This window comes from Mustela nivalis (genome assembly GCF_964662115.1).
Source record: "Mustela nivalis genome assembly, chromosome: 10".
NCBI classification, from domain to species: domain Eukaryota; kingdom Metazoa; phylum Chordata; class Mammalia; order Carnivora; family Mustelidae; genus Mustela; species Mustela nivalis.
In genome coordinates, this window is record NC_139029.1 from 77,949,978 (window position 1) to 77,972,570 (window position 22,593).

General features: G+C 45.3%; 1 protein-coding gene and 1 long non-coding RNA gene across 3 annotated transcripts; one reads left to right on the top strand and one right to left on the bottom strand.

The window, feature by feature from the left end:
• Nucleotides 1-3,962: 3,962 nt before the first annotated feature.
• On the bottom strand, nt 3,963-15,933 carry F3 (coagulation factor III, tissue factor). Of its 2 annotated transcripts, none has more exons than XM_082688745.1 (6): nt 15,609-15,933; nt 14,317-14,428; nt 9,654-9,844; nt 7,202-7,380; nt 6,507-6,654; nt 3,963-4,948 (listed from the first exon to the last, which is right to left on the bottom strand). In XM_082688745.1, the coding sequence occupies exons 1-6, from the start codon at nt 15,706-15,708 to the stop codon at nt 4,812-4,814; spliced, it is 867 nt and encodes a 288-aa protein (XP_082544871.1). In that variant the 5' UTR covers nt 15,709-15,933; the 3' UTR covers nt 3,963-4,811. The 2 variants fall into 2 exon arrangements, with proteins under 2 accessions (XP_082544871.1, XP_082544870.1); XM_082688744.1 differs by having other exon boundaries at nt 6,495-6,654.
• Nucleotides 15,934-15,945: 12 nt separating this feature from the next.
• Nucleotides 15,946-16,685, top strand: LOC309843338. The gene is made up of 2 exons (XR_014300074.1): nt 15,946-16,174; nt 16,459-16,685. It is a non-coding gene; the product is annotated as an uncharacterized lncRNA (long non-coding RNA).
• The last annotated feature ends 5,908 nt before the right edge of the window (nt 16,686-22,593 follow it).

A 22,593-nucleotide genomic window follows, 5' to 3' on the forward strand; every position in this document is an offset into this window, starting at 1 on the left:
GATAGCTATGATCGCTGTGAGGAAAATGGAATATAGGGACCCGGCGTGGGAATAGGGAGGCCTCCAGCTAGGAGGTTGTGGAAATAATCCAATAGGAGATGAGAATGGCTGGCGTTAGCGGGATAGCTGAGGAGGAGGTTAACTTTTGTAACTGGAGTATTCTTTTTTTAAAGATTTATTTCTTTATTCCAGAAAGAGAGTGAGAGCTAGGGTGAGCTAAGAGGGGGGTTGGGAGCAGAGAGAGAGGGACCGGAAGACTCCCCACGGAGCATAGACACCCCCCCCAAGGCAGGGCCCTATCCCAAGACCCTGATCATGACCTAAGCCTGATGCTTAACCTACTGAGCCACCCAGGCATCTCTGGAACTGGGGTATTTTAAAGGTAGAGCTGACCTCTTTGCTAATAGATTGAATGGGAGAAGAAAGAGAAGTCAGCGGTGACACAAAGGGTTTGGGCCTGAGCCAGAAGTGGTGCCATTTTTTGATGTAGGAAAGATGGGAAGAAACAGGTTTGGGAGGGGGCGGAATTACAGATTCTCTTTGGCCATATTAAGATTGAGGTGCTAATTGGACATATGGGTAGAGATGCTGTAGTAGTTAGGTCTGCTGCATAGCTCGGGAGTGTCGGAAAGAGCCTGGGGGCACTGGGAGTCATCTGCATACAGATGATAAGGGCATACAGCAGGATAGAGTGAAATGATAGAGCCATGGGCTTGGCTATATTTCACAGAGAATGATTATTGATAGACAATAGGTTGGAACACTAAGGTGATCCAATATTTACAAATTGAGGATGGTGTCCAAGAAGCAGGAAATGAGAAGGAAATCCAGATGAGGGCTTCTATCAGGTCAAAGAAAGATTCATTTTTTAAGGTAGAGAATAATACAGTATGTTTGTGTTCTGATAGAAATAGCTGGATGGAAAAGGCTATCTTTACAGTGCCAGCAAGCAGGGATTATTTCAGGGCAAAATCATTTAGTAGTTGGGAGGGCATGAACACAGACATTTATAGTATAAACGTCCTTCTTTCTGTTTATACTCCATGGTCAGTGCTTTCCCAGCTTCAGTTCAGGTGCTTTTGGCAAAAACAACCTGAGCCAAAGCTTACTTAGACAATTAAGTGGCTTATATCCTGTGAAAAGTCCATGGGTAGGGAGAACTTCAGGCAAGGTTTGATCCAGTAGCTTGGTGACTTAGTTTCTTTCCTTCACCCTGCACTGCTCTCCAGTGTGTTATCTCCAGCTGAAGCTGGCTCCCTTTGTGGTCTTGAGATAACTGCCTGCAGCTCTGGGGGCCACAGGTTTCTTCATTATATTCCCCAAGAAAGAGTGTGCCCACAGTCCCAGAAAAAGCCCTGAGATTCATCTTTCCTAGATGAGGTTAGATCCTGTGCCTAAACCAATGCCTGCAGTAACAAGGAAGGAATGTATTGAATGGCAAAGCCAGAATCACCTAGACCCCAGATGAAAAGCAGGGGCTATGGCATGGGGAACAAGTGCCCACTATAAGTTTCTGAACTAAAGTTACATGGTAACAGTAACAAACATCAGACAACCGTTAAAGAAGAAATAACACCTGCTAAATACTCATGTCTTAGAACAAGTAAGAATTGCACTTGGGAATGAGTTTATCTCCTATTTCATGGGCAGGGATAATTGTTCCTTATTTTACTTAAGAGATAGGTACTTTTATAGGTCATTAGCTGTAACTAGGGTAAAATGTCTTTGGATTTCACCAGTACTGACTACTTATATGTAAGTCAAACTTATTCAATAATTTGAGATCATAAAGGTCTATTTTCAAAGCCTGAATTTTTTTTTTTTTTTGAATGTTTGTTTACTAACAGTTAGCTTTATGATACATCAAGGGCCAGGATAAGTAATGAAGTATAATTTGGCCCACAGGAGGGCAGCAGTTTCTGGATACCAGGAAAAAATTAATAGGCTTTTCTGCTCCGAGTACTACGGACAGTGTGGATTTTAGCAGCAGGTGTTCAGTCTCAGCAATAAGGACAGGTGGAGAAACACGAGACTAGGGACTCTGAAAATACAATCTGAGGGTTTTGGAGGGCAGGGGGGTGGGAGGTGGGTGAGCCTGGTGGTGGGTATTATGTAGGGCACGTATTGCATGGAGTACTGGGTGTGGTGCATAAACAATGAATTCTGGAACACTGAAAAGAAATTTAAAAAATAAATAATTTTTTTTTTTTTTTTAAAGTGCAATCAGGAATCCTCCTGATCATCGCAGTGTGGTCTCATTCAGATCTGAAATGCATTCCTTCCCTGTGAACAGCCAGACACCTCGTTACTATCCAGACTGGCTTTCCCTTCTTTAGTGGATCCATTCACATTCCTTAGATTATGAGGCCTCAGAATCACATAATGACGTAGTTGTTCCTGGCAAGGTAGGAGCAGCCTAATGGAAACAGGCAGTCAGATGCCCTCTCTGGGACTTGTTCTATCACCCCCTCCCCCACATGGTGGACTAAGCTCTGTCCCAGGGAGCCCTGTGAGAGCAGGAATTCAAGGTAATGGCCAAAGCACACTTTACTGCAGGACACGCCCCCATGCCAAGCTCTCTTCTGTTGACTCGGGTATAAAGGCACGCCTTCTTTCTCTGGCATAATGAAACACTGCCAAGTGTATGACAGCTTCTCCCATACTGATACCGATTGTTCGTGGCAAGCAAACCAATAAAATGAACCCAATACACTATGGGTCTGTTTTCCTTTATTTCTCTGAAGTTTCTACCACTTTTTTCCTTTCAGGCTACTATTTTTTAGGGGACAGCAAAGGTTTGATTTTCCCATCCTTCCAGAGAATATGATGTTATATCAAACATGTCATGTTTAGAGTTTTGTTGATAACCCTTGGAATTCTTTGGAGCAGAGGAAGAGAGGGATTTGAAATTCATGAACAACTGGACAGTGACCTGCTTTTTCTCTTATTTTAATGCTTGCTCAGGGTGTCTGTGGAGGACCCCTTCCAGGAGGGTGGGCCATCTGGGTGCTCTTTCTAGCCTGCACTGGCCCAGCCTTTCACAGTGGGGAGCAAACACAGCTGTGGCCGTAGTAGGTGCCGGGAACCTCATTTCCGTGTCTAGCTAGAATCCCCTTTCAATACTCTTGTGAGATCAAGACTGTTCTGCCGTGTTTTATTTGTGTTTGAATGGTGGACTCCCTATTTCTATACTCTAGAGGGAGGTAACGTGGTCAGCTGGACTCAGCGATGACTGCGAGCCTACTGTCACTGCCTCCTTCAAAGGGCTGTGAACACGAGCCAGACCCAGTCCTAGCCACAAAGAGCTCTCAATTTAGTTTGCTTTTCACGAACTCCAGAGACTCTACTTCTCTCTCTGCCTATCTTCTATTGCCCTTTCATCCAATTTTCTTTCAAGATGATAGTCCAAAGAATTGGTCCTTTCTCCTCTCTGGCCTTCATCTGCAACTCCACCCCATGCCCACAAAAAGAAGTCACTCCCTCCCATCTGCAGTCTGCTGGATGATTTTCTCCCTTCCCAGGACATCGTGTGCCCCTGCCATTGCTGTGTGATTGGTGGTGTCCCCCAGTAGGCAGTGTTGTCAGGTGTGATCAGATGTTGCCTGCCAGTGACGGGTGAGCAGAAGTTCTAAGAGGTGGCTCAAAGCTTGAAGACATGGCTGCTGTTAGTACTCATTTTTTGTATTCCCTCTGCCCTGACCCAAATAGAGTCTTCCCCTTGGGTTCGGGTCTAGAATGAGAATGTAATTAAGAAGAGCTTCAGTCAACTTGGCAGCCACCAAACTAATGTAATTGAGAATTCAAGATAGCGTTGTTGTTGTTGTTGTTGTTCTTATTGTTGTTTTAAGATAGCGTTATGTGAGCCACTGAGAATTTTCAGGTCATTTGTTCCTGCAGCAGAGCCAACTAATACAAAGTCCAAATCATAAATAAGAAAATGGAAGGTATAATAAATACAACAGTCACAATTCCCAGCCACCTTTATTTGTATAAAAGTATATTAAATAAATTATTTCAATATATACAAATAGAACCATATTACTTCTATAAATAGAATATCCCCATGTATAAAACCTTTTAGAAAATTATATAAATATATACAATATTGACCATAAAAACTTGCAGTACCTTAAATCATCACCTCTATGTGGTCTGTATAGTAGTCTTATAAAAAAATATATATATAGTCGGCTGTCAAGTGCTTAATCCACAGCATCTGAGTCAATTAAAGTGCTAAACTGTAAGGTGCTTTAGGAATGTGCCCCAAAACAGAAGTCTTCTGCATTTAACACATTCATATAAAAGTTGCCAATTGTTTTGGAACTCTAAAGAACTCAGAAAATAAGAACCTAAATACCATATATCACAAAAGAATTCTCTATGTTAGAAAATTTCACCCAATTTCCATTTCACTCTCCCCTATGATTTGAAGTCAGCTTCTCAAAAGTTTTCCAAAAACCTATCCAAGATTCTTGTTCATCTGTTTTGATTACGTGATTTGGTTTCATTTGGGGTATAGAATGTACATTCTAACATATGATATGTGCAAAAGTTGCCATAGTGTTAAAATAGAAATTTTTAAATCTTGGAATTGGTTGTACCTTTCGTTACATTCCAAAGTGTCTAATGCTGTCGTTGAAACCAGAATCCTAATCGTGAGAACTGGTCAGATCAAGAGCTATCTCTGAGCCCGAGTCTCTATGCTCCAAGATACTCATTTGTGTTTCCATTTGTCTGGAAGTTGTCTTACAAGTTCTTGGTCGCAGTGCGCCTACACTCCGTCGCGGACGGCAGCTCCCAGGACACACGCCTCACGCAGCATTGAGTGGGGAGCTCTCCTTCCCGCTCTGCCGCGCGCGCACCTTCCTGCACTTGTACAGGGTCACAGACAGGATGATGATGAGGATGAGGACCACGAGCACCACAATTACAATGATGAGGAGCGCTCCTGAAAGACAAAGGGTACCAATCAACTTCCACTTGGAGAGCTTGCATCCCATTCATCAGTGGGCAGAACAGAGGGCAATAACCCCAAATGACACCAAATTAATGTTTTGTGTAATTTGAAATTTTTTTCCTCCGCTCTTTCCATGGCAACACATTTCGATTAGGAAAGAATGAGTCAAGCCCTCACTGTTTTAGGGCTGCTGATGGTGGTGAACGTGATTTAATGGGCTGTTTAATAAACCGGATAATGTTGACAGCCTAGAAAGGGTACATTTAAGTGGGAGCAGGAACCATTGTTAGAAACAAGAGGCTAAAACTAATGCTGGTTTGGTGGCCAGGATTACAATCGTAGAAGATGAAGGTCAGTGCAAAGAGCGAGACACAGAGTGCTAGCGGGGTTCAGGTGAAGGACAGTAGATAATTGGTTGGGGCAATAGGAAGGCTTCCTGGTGGAGGTGGCATCTGAAATGGTTCTAAAGGACACATTTCAGTAGAAGAAAAAGAGGCAGGGAAGAAGTGATCTGGGTGTGTATGAGGACAAGAGGCAGCAGAACCCCAGCTGGCTTGAGGGAGATGGATGTGAGGACTGGGGGTCTGATGGCGCAGAGGGGTGCAGGACCAGATGGAAGGAGAGCCCTCTTCTTCCCCACTTCCATCGTGGTCAATCAATAGGAGAGAATTTACTGTAAAGTGTTTTTAGGGCACCTGGGTGGCTCAGTTGGTTAAGCGATGGCCTTCCACTCAGGTCATGATCCCAGAGTCCTGGGATCAAGTCCCGCATGAGGCTCCCTGCTCAGTGGGGAGTCTGCTTCTCCCTCTGACCTTCTCTCTCATGCTCTCTCTCAAATAAATAAATGAATAAAATATTTTTTTAAAAAGTGTTTTTAAATACTCAAATCTCGCCTTAGCAAGGAGCTATCCTATGACTCTTTTGTTCCCTGAATGTCCTCAGAGTCCTTTCCCTATAAAGCCTGGAGGGCAACTCAGGATTTCAGCTTCACTGGACACTGAACCCCCCATGGCACTTCCAGCTAGGAGCCACTCCTCACAAGGGGTCTGGGCCCCAGGTGTGCAAACACCTGCATGAGGGACTATCTGGTAGATTCAGTCTCTTCCTTTCTGGGTTAGACTTCCAGACCCTGTGACAACGGCCCATGGCGCATGCTCACAAATGTCTAGTGGGTGCTGCTGCCGCTGGTTCAGACACTTCCCCATAACTCCCAGGATCGAATTTAAGTATGAAAAAATACGCAGAGAAATCTGTGCTTTGATGTTAAATTGTAAACTTGCATCGAGTGTCCAGTGCTCAGTGGAGAGCTTGGTACATGGCAGGGGCTCAAGAACACACTAATATAAAGGGACAACACAGAAGCATTTCTAAATGCCTAAAATTGTAAGGGAACCCCCAGAACAATACAAACAAACAAACAACAACAACAACTAGGCTGTTTTTCCCAGAACAAAAATCCATCCTGGTTCTGAGGGTGGAACCAGTCTTCTGGAAGGCATCCGTGCCTCCCAGGTGAATGCTAGGCAGAGCCACTCACCTGTGAATGTACCTTTCTCATGGCTAGTGCACTCAATAGGACTTTCTGGACTCTTCTGGTTAGCCTTCCGTGATGGAATCACTGCTTGAACACTGAAACAGTAGCTTTCTCCTTCATCCACATCAATCAAAAACTCATTAGTGCTTGTCTTGGCTGTTTTCTGTTAAAAGATGAAGAGTTCTGAATTCATCTGGGCTCAGAGTGAATTCTTTCCCCATTACTAAGTCACTGTGGAAGGAAAAGCCTGCAGGGACACACCTGACATAGAAAGGATTAGAAGTGACTTGGCTGCTCTGTTCCCCCTGGTAACTGCTAAGGGCGTTTCTTCCAAGACCACAAATATCCAATTTAGGTACATCCAACCCAATTGAGCTCCTCTAGAAGAGATGTGCCATAAAGGGAAAAAGGAATGAAGCAATCATCGTTGAATGGAAAACCGATTTTGTCTCTGGGATCCTCCAGAGAGAAAGAAATGGGAGGGCTGGCAGGAGCCTCAGAGACGACCCGGCGCAATCCTTGGCTGAGGAGCCTGCGGATCGGAGGGGTCCGCCTGGAGTCCCAGGAAAACAGCCCGCCCCCCGCCCCTCGCCCACGCTGCTCTCTCATCCATCCCACTATGGAGTTTCTGAACTAAGGGGGAAGTGGGCTGTAAAGTCAAGGAGCCATAATTTAAAACAAGTCATAAAAACAGATGAAAGAATCCTCACCTTTCCTGTACTTGAAGCTTTCCAGTAATAAAGTGTGTAAATTAAGTTCTTGCCAAAAACATCCCGGAGGCTGAGGAAGGTGCCGTTCCTCCTAATTAATGTGCACATATCTCGTATGGTCACATTCAGCTTTGTCCCAACTTGTTTGCAACTCTGGATTGTTGGCCGTCCGAGCTTGGCTGAAACATAGAAAATGAGCTCCGCTAGAACCAAAGAATTCTCTACCAAGCAGAAGCCCATTCAGTTGTCACGGTTAATAGCAGCCCAGCCATCCCTCGTGGAGTGGCCGTACAGAATGGGCTCCCCGGCGGTCGGGAGCTAAGTGGCTCTGCAGCCGAACCCCGAGACTTCCCAGGGCACTGCCATCTCTGCGCAAATATAATGGAGCCACAGACGTCACTTTAAATTTCCTTGTTGTCACAGCAGGAAATGCAAAAAGGAACAACTGAAATTACTTTTAATAATACATTGTTTAAACCCCAATAGCTAAAATATTATCATTTAACATGTAATCAATATAAAAAATTTTGGAGATATTTTTCAAAATCCAGGGTGTATGGCATTAGCTGTATTTCAAGTGCTCCGTAGCCATCTGTGGCTAGTGGCTGTTGTAGTAAATGATGCAGTTGTATAAGATTCCATATTTTAGATACAGTAAATTAGGGGCTGAGGGAAAGAGCAGGATAAGTCCTCAGGACCTCAGGGAGCCAGTGTCAACCATAGGGTCTCTGCAATGGCTCAGCAGTCTGCTGTGCTTAGGCTGTGTGACTGTAGAAATCCCAGTAATTCAACACAAATTACCAGCAAGTGTATGTGTGTGTGTGTGTGTGTGTGTGTGTGTGCATGCAAAATTAATACATAAAATATTTTGTTTTTCTTTCTTTCTTTCTTTAAAGATTTTATTTATTGATTTGATAGAGAGAGAACAAGCGCACGAGCAGTGGGAGAGGAAGAGGAAGAGGGAGAACCTGAGTCGAAGGCAGACACTTAACCGACTGAGCCACCCAGGCACCCCTATAAAATATTTTCTCTCTTATACCAAAAAAGGATTTGAAGTGGCTTACAAAAAAACTCAAGAACTATAAAAGGAAATCATGAGGATCTGACCAAAGGGGGAATGAGTGACACGGACCCTGCACGGTCCCTGAAGTGTGGCTGTGGCTGAGCCCCTGTGAGAGACACACCAGTAAGGGCCACACAGGAGTCTGAAGACAGGCTCTGGCAACCGGGGGCTCAGGGAGGGCAGACAGACTCACTCGGGGTTTAGGTTACTTTCTATTTCCACTCTCACTGTAGACAGCAGAGGGGAAAGTTGGTGGACCGTCCCTCAGCCTCTCACCGTCCCTGCTGGGAGAGAGCAATCTCCCTCACTGGGCAGTCAGAGGGTCAATACAAAAAGCACCGGATAAAAAACGTAACACCCAGGGTGCTGGGGTGGCTCAGTTAGACGTCCATCTTCGGCTCTGGTCATGATCCCAGGGTCTTGGAATCGAGCCCCACATCTGTCTCTCTGCTCAGTGGGAGTCTGTTTCTCCCTCCCCCTCTGCAGCTCCCTGTACTTGTGCTCTCTTTCTCTCTCTCTTCTCTCATATAAATAGATAAAACTTTAAACAACAAACAAAAAACACAACACCCTTTCATTCTAACCTTTTGTTCTAATTCCTTTTGAAAGAGCAGCTGATTTCCCTCTCCTCAATGTGCTACATCTGTTCATTAAAAATACCTAGCTCAGAACTCTAGTCCTGACCAAAAAAAAAAAAAAAAAAAAAAATTCTAACTCTCCTGCTTGGCTGGAATCCTCTGCATTCCCTTGTTAGGTTCTAAGGTCAGCTTACTGGGGCAAAGGCTGGGGAGGGAAGCATTCCTCATTTTCCAAGCCGGCATGAAGGAGGCAGGCTGGGGCGGGCCAGGCAAGGGCTGGCACACCACCACCGCATCCCGAGACTCCAGGCCTGCTCAGGTTATTTGAAAAGGTCAGCAGGCCTCATTGTGGGCTCAGAGGGGAACTAGACCTACAGAGATCTGTGACTGCTGGTGAAAACCCTAACCTGGGACTTCTGGTCTCATGATGGAAGAGAATATTCCGGAGATTCATGCGATTCCGTCTCTTATAATCTCCTAAATATCCACGGGGGAAATGCTCAATCTCCAGCTTTGGTGGATTTCCTCCTCCCCGACCCATTCCCGGCCCCTCCCTGATGCCTCCCCAGCCCCTCCACTGGGCCTGGGGATAGGGAAGGGGGGAGGGGAGTTACACGATGACACTGTTAACAAGTGCAGAGTTTAACCTCCCACCACACCAGGAGTGAGCCAAGAGGGCCGTGGCACTTACCAGTTCCGGAGGAAGAGGATCTGTGTATGGATACTAGTCTTTAATGTGATAGCGCCTAAGAGTCACAAGCTCACAGAATATTCAGCTCAAGCATGAAAGGTTATTACAAAGAGTACTTACTCTCCAGGTACGGTGTGAACTCTGGGGAGTTTGTAAATGGAGGCTCCCCAGAGTAATCGGTGGTGTCCGCCGGGTAGGAGAGGACCCGCGCCTGGTATGTCTGATTCACGTCATTCCCAATCTCGTCGGTGAGGTCACACTCCGTGTCTGTGGTGTAGAAGCATTTGCTCTTCCAATTTCCAAGTCTAGGGCTACAGGGAGGAAAAGAGGCAGAGAAATGAAAGGAGAGGACCTGCATCGGAGGCAGTTTGCTTTCTGGCTGGGGTTGGGTGTTATACTACCAGCCCCCACACGGGGTCCAAGCAGGCAGTGGTCCTTGCAGCAGCCTAGGGATGGCTTTGCAATGACTCACTTTTCACAGATAAGGCTATGGGGCAAGGTGAGAACGGGTGTCCCTCTCGAAGTCACACAGCAGCTTGCCTGCTGGGTCTGTGCTCTCAACCATTTATGAAGTAGCTTCCTTTCTTTCTTCCTTTCTTTCTTTCTTTTTTTCTTTCTTTCCTAAGATTTTATTTATTTGAGACAGAGAGCACAATGGGGTGGGGGAAAGGGGAAGGGCAGAGGGAGAAGCAGACTCCCTGCTGAGCAGGGAGCCTAACCTGGGACCCCAACACTGTGACCTGAACCGAAGACAGATGTTCAACTGACTGAGCCAGCCAGGTGCTGGCTTTCTTTCTTAAGAAAGAAAGAAATTTCCTTCTTAAAATGCAGACAATTTCTTATGGTTACATGGGAGAGAGAACAATTTCCCATCAAGACCCAATTATTTGTTATAGTCTACTTATTATATCATTCTATAACACACTGATTTTTTTTTAATTTAGTTTAAAGGGAGAGCGAAAGCATGAGCAGGGGGAGGGAAAAAAGGAGAGGGAGAGAATCCCAAGGGAGCTCCATATGGAGTGTAGAGCCTGATGTGAGGCTCGATCTCATGGCCTTGAGATGATGACCTGAGCCGAAATCAAGAGTCAGACACCCTACTGACTGAGCCACCCAGGAGTCCCTACTACACACTTATTTTATCACATTATATATTCTATGTGAAATACAGTCAATATATTTTTATGTGAAATATAGTCAATGTACTAATAATAGGTTAGGTACTACATAACTGTATATTCTATATATTATATTTGATTGTGACCACTGTTGGTGTGGTTATTTATCACTGAATCTACCATATGCTAGGAATCATACAGGGCCTTTTACTCAGGCAACTTCATTTGATATAATCTTTCCAAGAAGGTATTGGATCTTTTTCACATATAAGGACACAAGCTCAGAGCCATTAAGTACCTTGTACAAGGTAACATAGCTAATGCAGTGAGAACGGATGTGTCCGTCTCATTATACTACATGCCTTCCTCACTTCTATGTGAGTACAGCCCATCAAAGATGATCACATTACAATACCGGTAGGATCTAACAGTCTGAGAGACAAAGAGGCTAAGATAGAGCTTTCCTTTGCGAGACATTATTGAAGAGGAAATAATTTAAGGAACTGCTAAACACGACATTCTTCTAAAGGATGGAAATATTTGTAGATGAGTGTCCCAGCCACTGGATCCAAACACCTGTGCCATGTACATTGACAGCCACACTGCTTTTCCCTTTAGCATCACAGACCACCAGAGAGCCCTGCCCAGCATTCAAGACCGTGCTCCAATCCTGATTTCTCCAAGAATCTCCGTATCTCCTTTCTCACAATTGGCCTCTCCCTTCTCTGTACCCTAGCACTGACATGTCCAACGAAGCACTTACTACAAACCTGGTACCAGGGTCCATGCCCTTGTGGCCCATGCACCCTGAAGCAGCACGGCTAAACCGGAGGGCTCATGTAGCTAGGCCTTGCTGAGTGTTAGGTGGTTTGCACTTGTGGGCTGAATCAGGGGAAAACAAACTGCCATGTGGTTTCAGCTCTCTCAGTTCATGCATAAGAGCCCTAAGTACATTTTTTTTTTTTTTTTTAAATCTGAACTAACTCTCGGGGCTAAGAGGGCATGGGCAAATACACTCTTTGTCCTAAGATCCACAAACTGAGATGGATACAGAAATATTTTGGTTTCTTACATTTCTCTAAATTTCTGTGATAAAAGTAGAGAGGCTGTCTTAATTCCAGAATGACCAAAATGCATTTTTAATAATAATATCACTTCTATTCTAAAAAGTGAGAGAGAACATAACGATTCTTCTCCATCGCTATGGCACACCTACTATTTGGGTTAACAGGAGAAAGCCTGCTGCGCTCTGCGACCTCCATCCATCTGAGAGACAGGGATTCCATTTGTCCCAGCTCACACACAGAAATCACAGTACTCTTCTGGTGAAATTAGCACAAGCGCCTAGATCCCCGAAAGCAGTAAAGTTTTGTGAAAGGGTAATGAAGGGGTTCTGTACTAAGTTCCTCTAAATGCTATTGTCAGCAATAACACTTTAAAAGGCTTCAAGCTTCCTCTAGGTATTGCAACACCTCCCGGTTTGGAAATAATAAATGTCCCACTTGAATTACTAAGAAATTCCAACAGAAGCCAGATTCAACAATTTAAAAGCAGGTTGCTCTCTAGAAGCTTTGGAAGTTTCGTCTTAGCATTCAGAACATTTCCACAGAATCAATATTACAGGTGATGGTTGGGCACAATGGCTTGAGCCAATAGCACTTCCCAGCTACCACTGAAAACTTTTGGGGAGGGAGGGGCAAACGCTGCTAGAGCTCTAAGTAGGGGCTCCAGGCACAGCAGGGGTGCCCTGAGATGGGGACAGGCGGGTGAAGAAGAGCAGCAGGTTAAAATGCTTTCTCTAGGGGCAGAAAGCCAGGAAGGAGGAAAACCCACAGAGGGCCTTCCTTCCTCCTCCCAGCTTTGCGGGCTCCCATCTGACTATGGCCAACCCACCTAGGCAGCTGGTGGTCTGAGGTACTGGGGAGATCCAGTTCCAGAAGAGCCTGAGCACTCACTATAGGGGCAGTCAGAATCAATCCCTCTCCTCCCCCAGGCAAGTTTCCTCTTCCTGGACTGCCATCATCCTTCTCACCCAGGAATTTTATTTACCCACGGGGAGGCTAAAGAAGAGTGTGGGGTTGGGGGACAGCCCCCAGGGCCTTTAGTGCAGGGGCAGGAGTATGGGGAGGTCACTGTCTTGGCAGGAATCCCTCATCCCTGGCTGCAGGCACCTGCGAGCCACGGCTCTGCTAGGATGTGTTACTGAAATAGCAGCAGCGGGGCGTCTGGGTGGCTCAGTGGGTTAAAGCTTCTGCCTTTGGCTCAGGTCATGGTCCTGGGGTCCTGGGATCGAGCCCCCCCTCCCCACGCATCGGGCTCTCTGCTCAGAGGGGAGCCTGCTTCCCCCTCTCTCTCTGCCTACCTCTCTGCCTACTTGTGATCTCTGTCAAATAAATAAATGAAATCTTTAAAAAAAAAATAAAGAAATAGCAGCAGTCTTGGAAAGTCTGAGAACTTAGAGCCCATCAAGGCTTCTGTTTAAAAATCAGGTTGGTGGTAACAGTTGCCACATATTCACCAAACCCAAGACTGAATATATGTAGGAGTAAGCATTCCTCCTAAAATCCTATTTTTGTTATCCAGAAGGAAGATGTTTTACTAAGGTAAACCTCAGTGCTGTATCAGAGGAATTAATTACCAATTCTCAATTAGGGGACGCTGAATGGACGAGTTGGACCATAACCATAATTATTACCTGGGGTTCTGAAACTCCTGTCGTTCTCTTTCTATATCTGTGCCCACAGCACGCACATACACAAGTTCTCTTCCCTGTTTAGCAATAGTCATCATGAAGTTCATTTTTGAAAAAGAACATCTACCTCATAGAGACTCTCTGTCCTTAGGAGCTGTGTTCCGAATACCATATAAAAGGTTTGACACAAGCTAAAACAAAACAGCAAAACACCTTGAATTTGGAGCCAGTGATTCCATTGTGCCTTTTTTCAACTAGCTCTCCTCTATTTAATAAGAACTCTATTGAGCCTCCTAGAACATTTCAGAAACCAAAAACTCCCCCAAGAAAATGGTAAAAACCGTCAAGGAAGATGGGCAGCAAGCGTCTGACACTCAGATTTGGCCAAGCAGCGTGGCTCCAACAACCCAGAATATAGACAGAGGAGCATTTCTTCCAGGCTTTAGTGAGTCACAACTTTGACCTCCTCTGAGTATATGTATGCAACCGAATTTTCAATCAGTGTCCAAAGATGAGTGAATCAAACACTGCTTTAGGGCAATGTCTACATTTGGACTCCTCCCCGCCCCCTCCACAACATGTTAGATCCGGCTCAGTCTAGACAGGGAGGAAAAAAATGTGTGCTTAAATGGGATTAGTATCCATTCAGGACAACATGTTCCCATGCTACCACAGCGGCTCAAGAAGGTTCATCTACCGCCAGCTTAGACTCCATTTAAGAATATTTCCATAGTGTCCAAAAACAAGTGAAACAGTCTATCAGTTTAAGCTGTGACAATGTTGCAGGCTTCACGGAGTATAGCTCTCGCCTGCAAATGACCAGGAATGCCCTTTGTCATCTGTTAAATACTCTCATCCATTCATCAGCTTTAAAGACATTTGTATTCAGCACAGGGAAGTGGAAACATCAAAAACTTTAATTTTCTTTTTCTTTCTTTCTTTCTTTTTTTTTTTTTTTTTGTACCTAGCTTACCTTATCTGAACCGTGTAGACATGATTGATGGGTTTGGGTTCCCACTCCAAAATTGTCTTGAAATTAGTTGATTTCCAAGTTAAGTTATATGCTACCACTACCTCTGTAGTGCCTTTAAACAATAGAGAAACAACTATTATTACATGAACTCAGCATATGATTTCACGTTGATGGTATAAAACCTCTTCCCCCCCCCCAAAATCACCATTAACTTCATATCAATTTTTTTCCAACCACAAAAGCTTCATTACTGAATTATCAAGACAAAAAAGATTTTCAAGTTTTTATTTTCTTAATTAAAGTCTTTGAAGTTCCTCATGGCAAGATCTACCTGGTAATCTAAGAAAAAAGATAAGGATCTCAAAATCCTAGTTTGAAATTACTCAGGGGTGTGTGTGTGTGTGTGTGTGTGTGGATGCAGGAGGTGGGGTTAGAATGGTGGGAAGCCCTGAGATAACTTGACCTAAAACCACAGCGCAGGAGCCTTCAGCCTCTTGCTATATCTAAGACCCAGCCCAGGAAGTACAGGACTCAGAGGTTCAACTCACCAGGGAAGGCCAGGTAAGAAGGGTTTGGGTAAGTTATGGACAAGGGCAGATCCCACGCGTGTGAGAGAGGTTAGGGCTGAATACCATAAGAAAGCCAAATCTTGACTTTTTTCCATTTTTATCTAACATGTCTCTATATAGAAAATTCCGGACAGCTAGTCAGAGGTGTGGCCTGTCACACCATGGGATGGGTTTCATTAGGATGCGTTATTATTAAGGTCTGTTTTGCCAATACTCAGCAGGTCAGTCTCTGCGATGCCGCGCACACGGAATAAGCATATGGGGCATGCACAATGTGGTGTCTGCTCCAATCTAAGCGACTTTTTGGAGCAAGATTGCCTCTAACTCAATCTAAAACAAAGATGTCCAAGAAAAGACCGCAAGGGCGGATCTTTATCCAGGCAAGTGCACGTGCAATGAAGGATAATATACCAACACGGCACGCTGACCAGGCCAAGTGGTGATCACTGGAAAACACCTTCCCTAAACTCAAAGCGGGAGCCACAAATCCCTGTATGCCATAATGACGGACTCGGGAGCAAGCTTCTCCAGCAGAAGGGACGCCAACTACTACCCTCCATCACCCGCCTGCGCGCCTCGGGGCCCGGCTTCGGCTACGTTCGGACTTCGCTGCTTGAGAGAGGACTCGGCCGCCTCAAGGGGGTGCGGGGCACCTCCGGGCAGCAGAGCGAGCCCCCTCCTCCGGCCGCGCGCCGCTGGGTTTCGGGAGCGGGTGCCACTCACCTGACGTTCTGGCCACCTGCAGGAGGACCCAGATAAGCAGGAGCATCCTAGCGACCGCGGCCTCGGGGCTGGGTACCCGGGGCCAGGTGGGGGTCTCCATGTCCACGAGCTGGCGGCGAGGTCGGGAGGACTCCGTTGCGCCCCGAAGACTAGGGAGGTTGCTCTGGAGGCGCCGGTGGCAGCGTGCTAGAGCGGGAAGGGGTGCTGGGAACCCTGATTCTGGGGAAGCCCGCGCTCGGGCGCGCTTTAAGGAGCCGCGCGACCGCCCGCTCCTCGTGTGCCCCCCGGTCCGCCCCCGCCGCTCCTCCCCACTCCTGCCTCCGGCCGGGCTACTGGCCATCGCGGTGGGCGGCCCCAGGCCAGTCCCCGCCCCTGTCCCGCCTCCTCCGGGGAGGAAACTCCCAGCGGTGATTCACCCGTGATTCAATCGCGCTGCAGAGCGCGATGCTTCCCTTCGGCCCCGGCGGCTCCAGGTGCGGCGGGGGACAGGGTCCCCCCGGCTTCCCGGCCCCGTCACCCCCGGGCCACCCAGGCCGGCGACCCCAACGTCCGACCTGAGTGGGCAGGTCTGTGGGGAAGAAAGCGGGGGCGCTTCGGGAGGAGTTCTCAAGGTGGAGGCAAGGATTCTCCCCTACTCTGGTGTCGGTGCTGTCCCCGGCGGCGGGAGCGGCAGCACTGACAAGTTGAACCGCACGTAGCGGCTCCGGGCTCGCTGGCGTGGCGGGGAGCATTCGCCCGGCGCGCCGAGCACCTGGGGCCGAGCCTCGGAATCTGTCGCCAAGTAGGGGCTGACGGCGAGCTGGGCTCTCTCCCACCTGAGGTTCGGCCTCATGCAGGTGTCTGCCCACAGGTCCGGAGGTCATTTAGCCCAGGCGCAGCCCAGCCCAGCCCAGCAGGGGTAGTGACCGAGGAAGAGCTGCGGTAGTCTGGCGGTTTGCCCTTGGGAGAATTCCAGCATGACATCTGCAGCTTGGTGGTTCCGGAAAGGATTGTTCTCACACTGAAGAAGACGGTCGTGGGACTGAGTTCCGTCCAAGTGTAGAGAAATCAAAAATGAAATTAAAAAATAGCATCAGACTTTTATTTTATTTTTTGCCGGTCTTAAGCATTGTTTTTTTGTTTGTTTTGTTTTTTTGTTTTTTTTGGAATCTATTTCTGGCTTCCTCTTCTGGGCTTTCCTGTAAAATTGTCAGGCAAGAGAAGGTTAACTCCTATTCTAAGTGGCATTGTTAGAGGTGTTGTCAAAGTACTTGACATCATTCTGTTTTATTACTATGTAGTTGCCTCCAAGATAGACTGGAGAGGTTTTAGGGAGCAAGCAGAGTCTCCCACTTTTTTCTAGGGAATTTAGCCTTGCCTTTTAGTACATACTACATACACATTTCCATAATGCCTGTTGAGCCATAGCAATACACTCATTTTAAAAGAAATAAAATCCTGCAAAAATTTTTTTTCTCCCTCTGCCTGAACTGAAATAGCACCTCCAGGTTTAGCTCTTGTCCATCTTTCCTGGAAGCTGAAAGCTGCACTTGATGGTTTCCTCTTTGAGACCTCTTCCAGGCCTAAAACCCACAGAATTTATATTTGCAAAATGAGACCATGCAAGCCTCTTTTTTTGTAGTCTCTGGGCCTGAGTCATTTTCCCTAACAGAGATTTAGCCCAGCCTGGGATGCGATTCTCTGCACTGAAGTTGAAGGTACCTACAAGAAAATGTTATACTTGCTTCCCAAGACCAGGGAACTGTTGCTCTATCTACAGAGTAATTGGTTCCATTTGGGGCCACTGACTGTCCTGAAATTATAAAGGGCTTTAAGTTATGTCAAGATCAGCATTTTGGCAAGGAAAATATGTTTAATGTTAGAAGGTGACACAAAAAGGGATGTAAAGGTTGATAAATTAGATAAATTTTTATTTTGCATATTCACTAAAATTATCAGACAAGGAAGAGAAGAATTCCTTGGGTTTCTGGGGAGGTTTTTGAGTAAATGTGGAATTAACATTCTTAAAAGTTTGAAAAATGTTATAAAAATTTATTGCTGTTTTCAAGAAAAAGAGGAAGCAGACTGGCTATAGTAAATAATATCTCTGTGATACCACTGTCGATCAGACAGTGGCCAGACAACTTCTAGATCACTGTTGCTTGGCACTGTTAAGAGTACATTCCTGAAGTTTTACTATTGATATTTATTACGAAGAAACAAATTAATTGTTAAAATTATTCCCTATTCTTACATTTTTTTTTAAACCTCCTTCCGTGAACTTGAGCTTAGTGGTTACCAAAACTCCCTCCTACCTGATGTATCTTGGAAGATTCTGAGAAGTGTGAAACATGCCTAAACGATAATGCTAATCAGGCTGGCCTGATCAGTCCCTTTATGATTAGATCTTAGAGTACCAGAGGGCTGGAGGGGACCTCACAGACATCCTTCTAAGGATGAGAAGCCTATGACCAGCCTCACAGAGCAGATCTGGTCTGCTGGCCTCACAGACTTTTCTTTTTTTTTTCCACAACCATGCTTTCTTCTACTCCAAATACATGGAAGTAAGATTGGGTCATAAACCCAAGCTTACTTGATTAATTTACTCGTCCATAGACATTCAACAGTGCTCTACAGTCGGTGTAGAAAACGCTGGCAGTTTGGGGAACACACCGTTCCTTGATGCATGCATGTACGGATCCATGTAGGAGAGGTCGTGTTCCTTTTGCATAAACAGTGATGCACTGTGCTTGATGAGGAGTCTAGAAATGACTGGGCAGCTTTGCAGCGCTTCCTCGGTAGCCCCCACTAACTGCACTGACTTGGTTTTATCGAGTTCTTCACTTGATTTCAACTGCGTGTTTGTCGTCTTTCCTCCGCCCTAGAGCTCCTTGGGGCACTAGGGACTGGATTTTTTTCCTTTACGTGTCTCAACCCTTTGCACAATTACCAGCACATGGTAGGCTTTTATTTTAATACATTTGAATCAATGAACATTTTTCTGAGAACTGTGCATGCAACCAAATATTTTCATTGGCATTCAAGAGGCAAAAAAATTTTTTTCATTGAAATTTTTCTGTCTAGTGCTGGGCAGCGAGTGTTCCATAATGCTCAGATGGGTAAGAAAATGCAAATCCGTCATGGGTTGCATAGTATTACTTGACAGCAAGCTCCAGCGGGCTAAATAGTAAATAATGATTCTTGCTACTGCCAGAAAATGTGAGCACGAGGAGAGGTAGCTGGATAGCAGGAAAACAAATGTGGAAGTTTGGGAACTGGTGAGCATTTTTCTAATAGCCTTGGTTCTAGGATGATTCAGAAGATTTTCAGTCATATGATGAGGCTGTTGTTGCATGGCAAGGCTTCCTGACTTTTTAGAGTAAATTGTACAAAAGGTATATCTCCCCGGGAAGGGGATAGGTTAAGCTTTGGGGTCTGTGAACTTGAGAGTAATTTACATAGAACTATTATGTTCATGTAAAAGTGGTAAAAAGAGCAGTGAATCCATTTTACCCCAAATCCAGGTAAAAGGCAAACTCTGACAAAAGGCCAGAGGGACTTAGGGAGTGGGGAACACAGAGTTCTGGAAAAAGAAAATATGACTTAGCAAAACTTAAAAAAACATCTGGCAGGGTATAGTTAGTCATGGAAAAATTGGCAGTCATGAGTGTGCATTTTATGAAAATAATTATGTGCTAGTCCAACAGTTAACATTCGGATGGAAATTAAATAGTGGAGAGCCTGTACAATGAGATCTACTATCTATCTTCATTATTTGAAAATACTTTTATTAGCTGTCTAAAATAGTTTGCAAGAAGCTTTACCAAGTAAGTTATCACAAAGCATGTATTTTAAAAAGCAAAATTTTAGAGAAAAAGCTTCCAGTTCAAGCCTTAGATAGGATTAATATTTTAAGCACAAAAGTATCTTTATAAACCTAAGGCTTTTCAAACAGTCTGTCAACTTCCATTTTGGTGGGCAGTAAATATTATTCTTACTCTGTATATACAATTTTGACAAAATAGGTAAATCATAAATGTAAGTTGTGGATATTGTTTTAGTAACAAAAAGTCATTCAAATGAAAACATATAATGTATGATCTCATGAATATAACATATAATTTTAAAGTTTCAATATGGTATAATTTTATGTAAGCATCCTTTAACTCCTAATTTCTGTAGCTCCTTAACTTGATGAACAGAAACCCATTCATTCAGTAAATACTTGATTATTTACCTGATGTTGAGTTCTCTTTAGACTTTGGGCATACAGAATAAAACCAAGAGTCCCTTTCCTATTGAATATATCAGCACTCCTACTTACTGTCCTGATTTTAATTGTTTGAATGATTTCCTGTCAGCATTTTGGATTGGTTATAAAATGATATTACTTATTTAAAAATTTTGTAGCATGCCAAAAACCCCCAAAACAAGGTTAGGCATGTAATGTAATGGTCAGACAGAAATCTTCAACTCAGAAAATTAGGCTTGAAATACATGTGCGTTATCCATTTGAAAGTACAAGTGAATTTTCAAAGTTTAGCACATGGGGAAAAAAAGTGAATCCCAGTATAGAAAGCCAACTCTAGAAAAAGGCAAACAATAGCTAGGTTGGTGGTGGCAGTGGGTTGTACCCTAGATGAAGAGAAAAAAAAAAGAAGAAAAGGGAAATAAACAGTTTAAGAGTATTTGCACCTGGAGGCTTTATTCTTTTTATTCAGTTGTTGACATTTTATAAACCAGCATGGTTCACAGATGCTCTAACATCTTAGCCCGTAAACCATCCAGCCACTTGCAGCTGTTCATGGCGGATTCTCCATCCTGTGACACCAATGCCTCCTTCAAACAGAGCTTGCTGGCTGGGAAGTCACTGCTGAATAAGGAAAGTTGTGTCCACACTGGAGGCATGTGTATAATGTTTGGCTAGTGGTGAAGTGGTGACTGCCACCCTAAACCACTACCTCTGGTTTTTATATGGCAGCAACTCACGGGTCTAAATCAGCTATGGACCAGCCATGAAATGCCTCCTATTCCCTGTCATGAGGAGCTGGACAGGATATATGCTCTAGACAGGGCTTGTGGCACCGTTACAGGGACTGGGTTTTCAGAATTTGGTAAACCTTAAAGACAGCTGTTAAAATGACCAAACTGAATGGATCTCAAGTCTGGCCCTTGATTTTTTTTTTTTTTTAAGGTGTTATTCATTTGTCAGAGAGAGAGGGAGAGCACAAGCAGGGGGAGCAGCAGGCAGAAAGAGAAGCAGGTTCCCCGCTGAGCAAGGAACCCAATGTGGGACTCAATCCCAGGACCCTGGGATCATGACTGGAGCCAAAGGCAGATACTTAATGGATTGGGCCATCCAGGCGAGTCCCCTGGCCCTTGATTTTAAGAATAGTATTTGTCTTACATCTTCTTTATGGATTTGTCAACCAAAATCTTGCCTTCTGCAGGCTAATAAATACTTACTGAGGGATTACCCTGTACAGGGCAATGTACCAGAAACTGTCTTAGGTGTCCTTTTGCGAAAATATCTTGCAAGCTCGTCAGAGAACTGAGGCCCAAGTGGAAGCTTCCACAGGAGAAGGCGCGATAAGTGAGGTAGGATATGTTGCCATGTCTCTCACTAGTAGATGGAGAGCTCTGTGCCAGAGGATGCTTTATCTTTACTAATATCCCCAGGTCCTGGCACAGTGCCTAGCATGTGGTGTGTCCTCCGCACCCATAAAGCTTTGTTTAAAGATAGAGAAGGGATTTGGGACCTCCAAAGAGAGAATTCACATTTCACTGGGGTGATGAGAGAAGGTTCCCTGGAGGAAAGCACTGTCTGAGCTGGACCATAGGGGAGGGGCTGAGGGGAGAAAGGATGAGCCAAGAGCTGAGGCCTGTCCTCACATAATGGGTTTAGGCATCCTGCAGGTGACAGGTGTTGTTTGAAGCTGGAACGTTGGCTCATGGACATCTCTGCAGGCTTCATCAAGTCTGGACTTGATGCAGCTGACTGTACCTTAAGAAACTCACTCTTCTGGTTTGTCAGAAGCATTGAGTCAGGGGGTGCAGGAGGAAGCTAGACCCCTAACTTGCATGGCAGCTGAGGAATAGAAAGGACAGACAGTCTGAAGGAAGAAGCTGTGGGACTCAGTGACAGATTGTGGCTGGAGGGCAGAAAGGAGACAGCGTGGTAAGGTCTTGGGACAGAGAAAGGTGGCAGCACAGGTCAAGATAGAGCCTGGAAGAGAGGGTTGGCAGCTCAGAAACTGTCAATTTTACATGTGTTGAGGGTGAGGGTGTAGTGGACCCCTAAGAAAGCTGCCCAGCACGAAGAGTTGGAAATGGGGCACCAAGGCTTGGGAAGAGATTGAGGCTAGTGTTAGAAACTGGGAGACATTTGCCTAGGTTTGGTGAAAGATGTAAAAGTAGATAAGGTCTCCAAAGGAGGGTCTATAGTAACAGCAAATCCCATAGCTCCAACCAAAGGGGTGTGTATAAGTTCATGGGACTGGGAAGCTCATAGTCTAGTGGAAGGACTGCAGAAACCAGGGCTTCTGAGCCTGGGTCTCTCTCCTGCCCTTGCCTGCTCTTTCTCCCATGTCTCAATGCAGCTGGTCTCCATTTGTGTCTGCACACGGACTCCCACGTGGTAGGGCCTGGTTATGGCCAATAGCACAGAGTGACATTTTCTCTGCTCCATCACATCAGGGTCCGGCCATCGTGCCAGGGAAGGACTTTGAGTATCTGTCTTTGGGGCACTTGCCCACCCTTTGGCCAATCACCATTGCCAGAGGAATACCAGGTCTGGCCATGTGTCTGCTCCTGGGGCCGGGGAGTGGGTCTGCTCCTCCAGGAGCAGACTGAGAAAGTCAGCAGTTGGATGGAAACAGTAGCTACCAGTGAGCCTAGGACTGAGACTGGAGAAGGAAGATGACATGGAAAAAAAGTAAAGGAAAGTCCAGAGAGATGGGGAAGACAGATGGACCCTAACACTAAAGGAGCAGAGTTTTCATAAGAA

What these genes read in the sequence shown, in the direction of transcription:
- F3 (XM_082688744.1), bottom strand. Translation starts at nt 15,708, where the DNA reads ATGGAGACCCCCACCTGGCCCCGGGTACCCAGCCCCGAGGCCGCGGTC. An exon ending in GTTCACACCGTACCTGGAGA is followed by an intron (nt 7,381 to 9,653) that starts GTAAGTACTCTT and finishes TCTATGTTTCAG; the next exon opens with CCAAGCTCGGACGGCCAACA. An exon ending in AAGCTTCAAGTACAGGAAAG is followed by an intron (nt 6,655 to 7,201) that starts GTGAGGATTCTT and finishes ATCTTTTAACAG; the next exon opens with AAAACAGCCAAGACAAGCAC.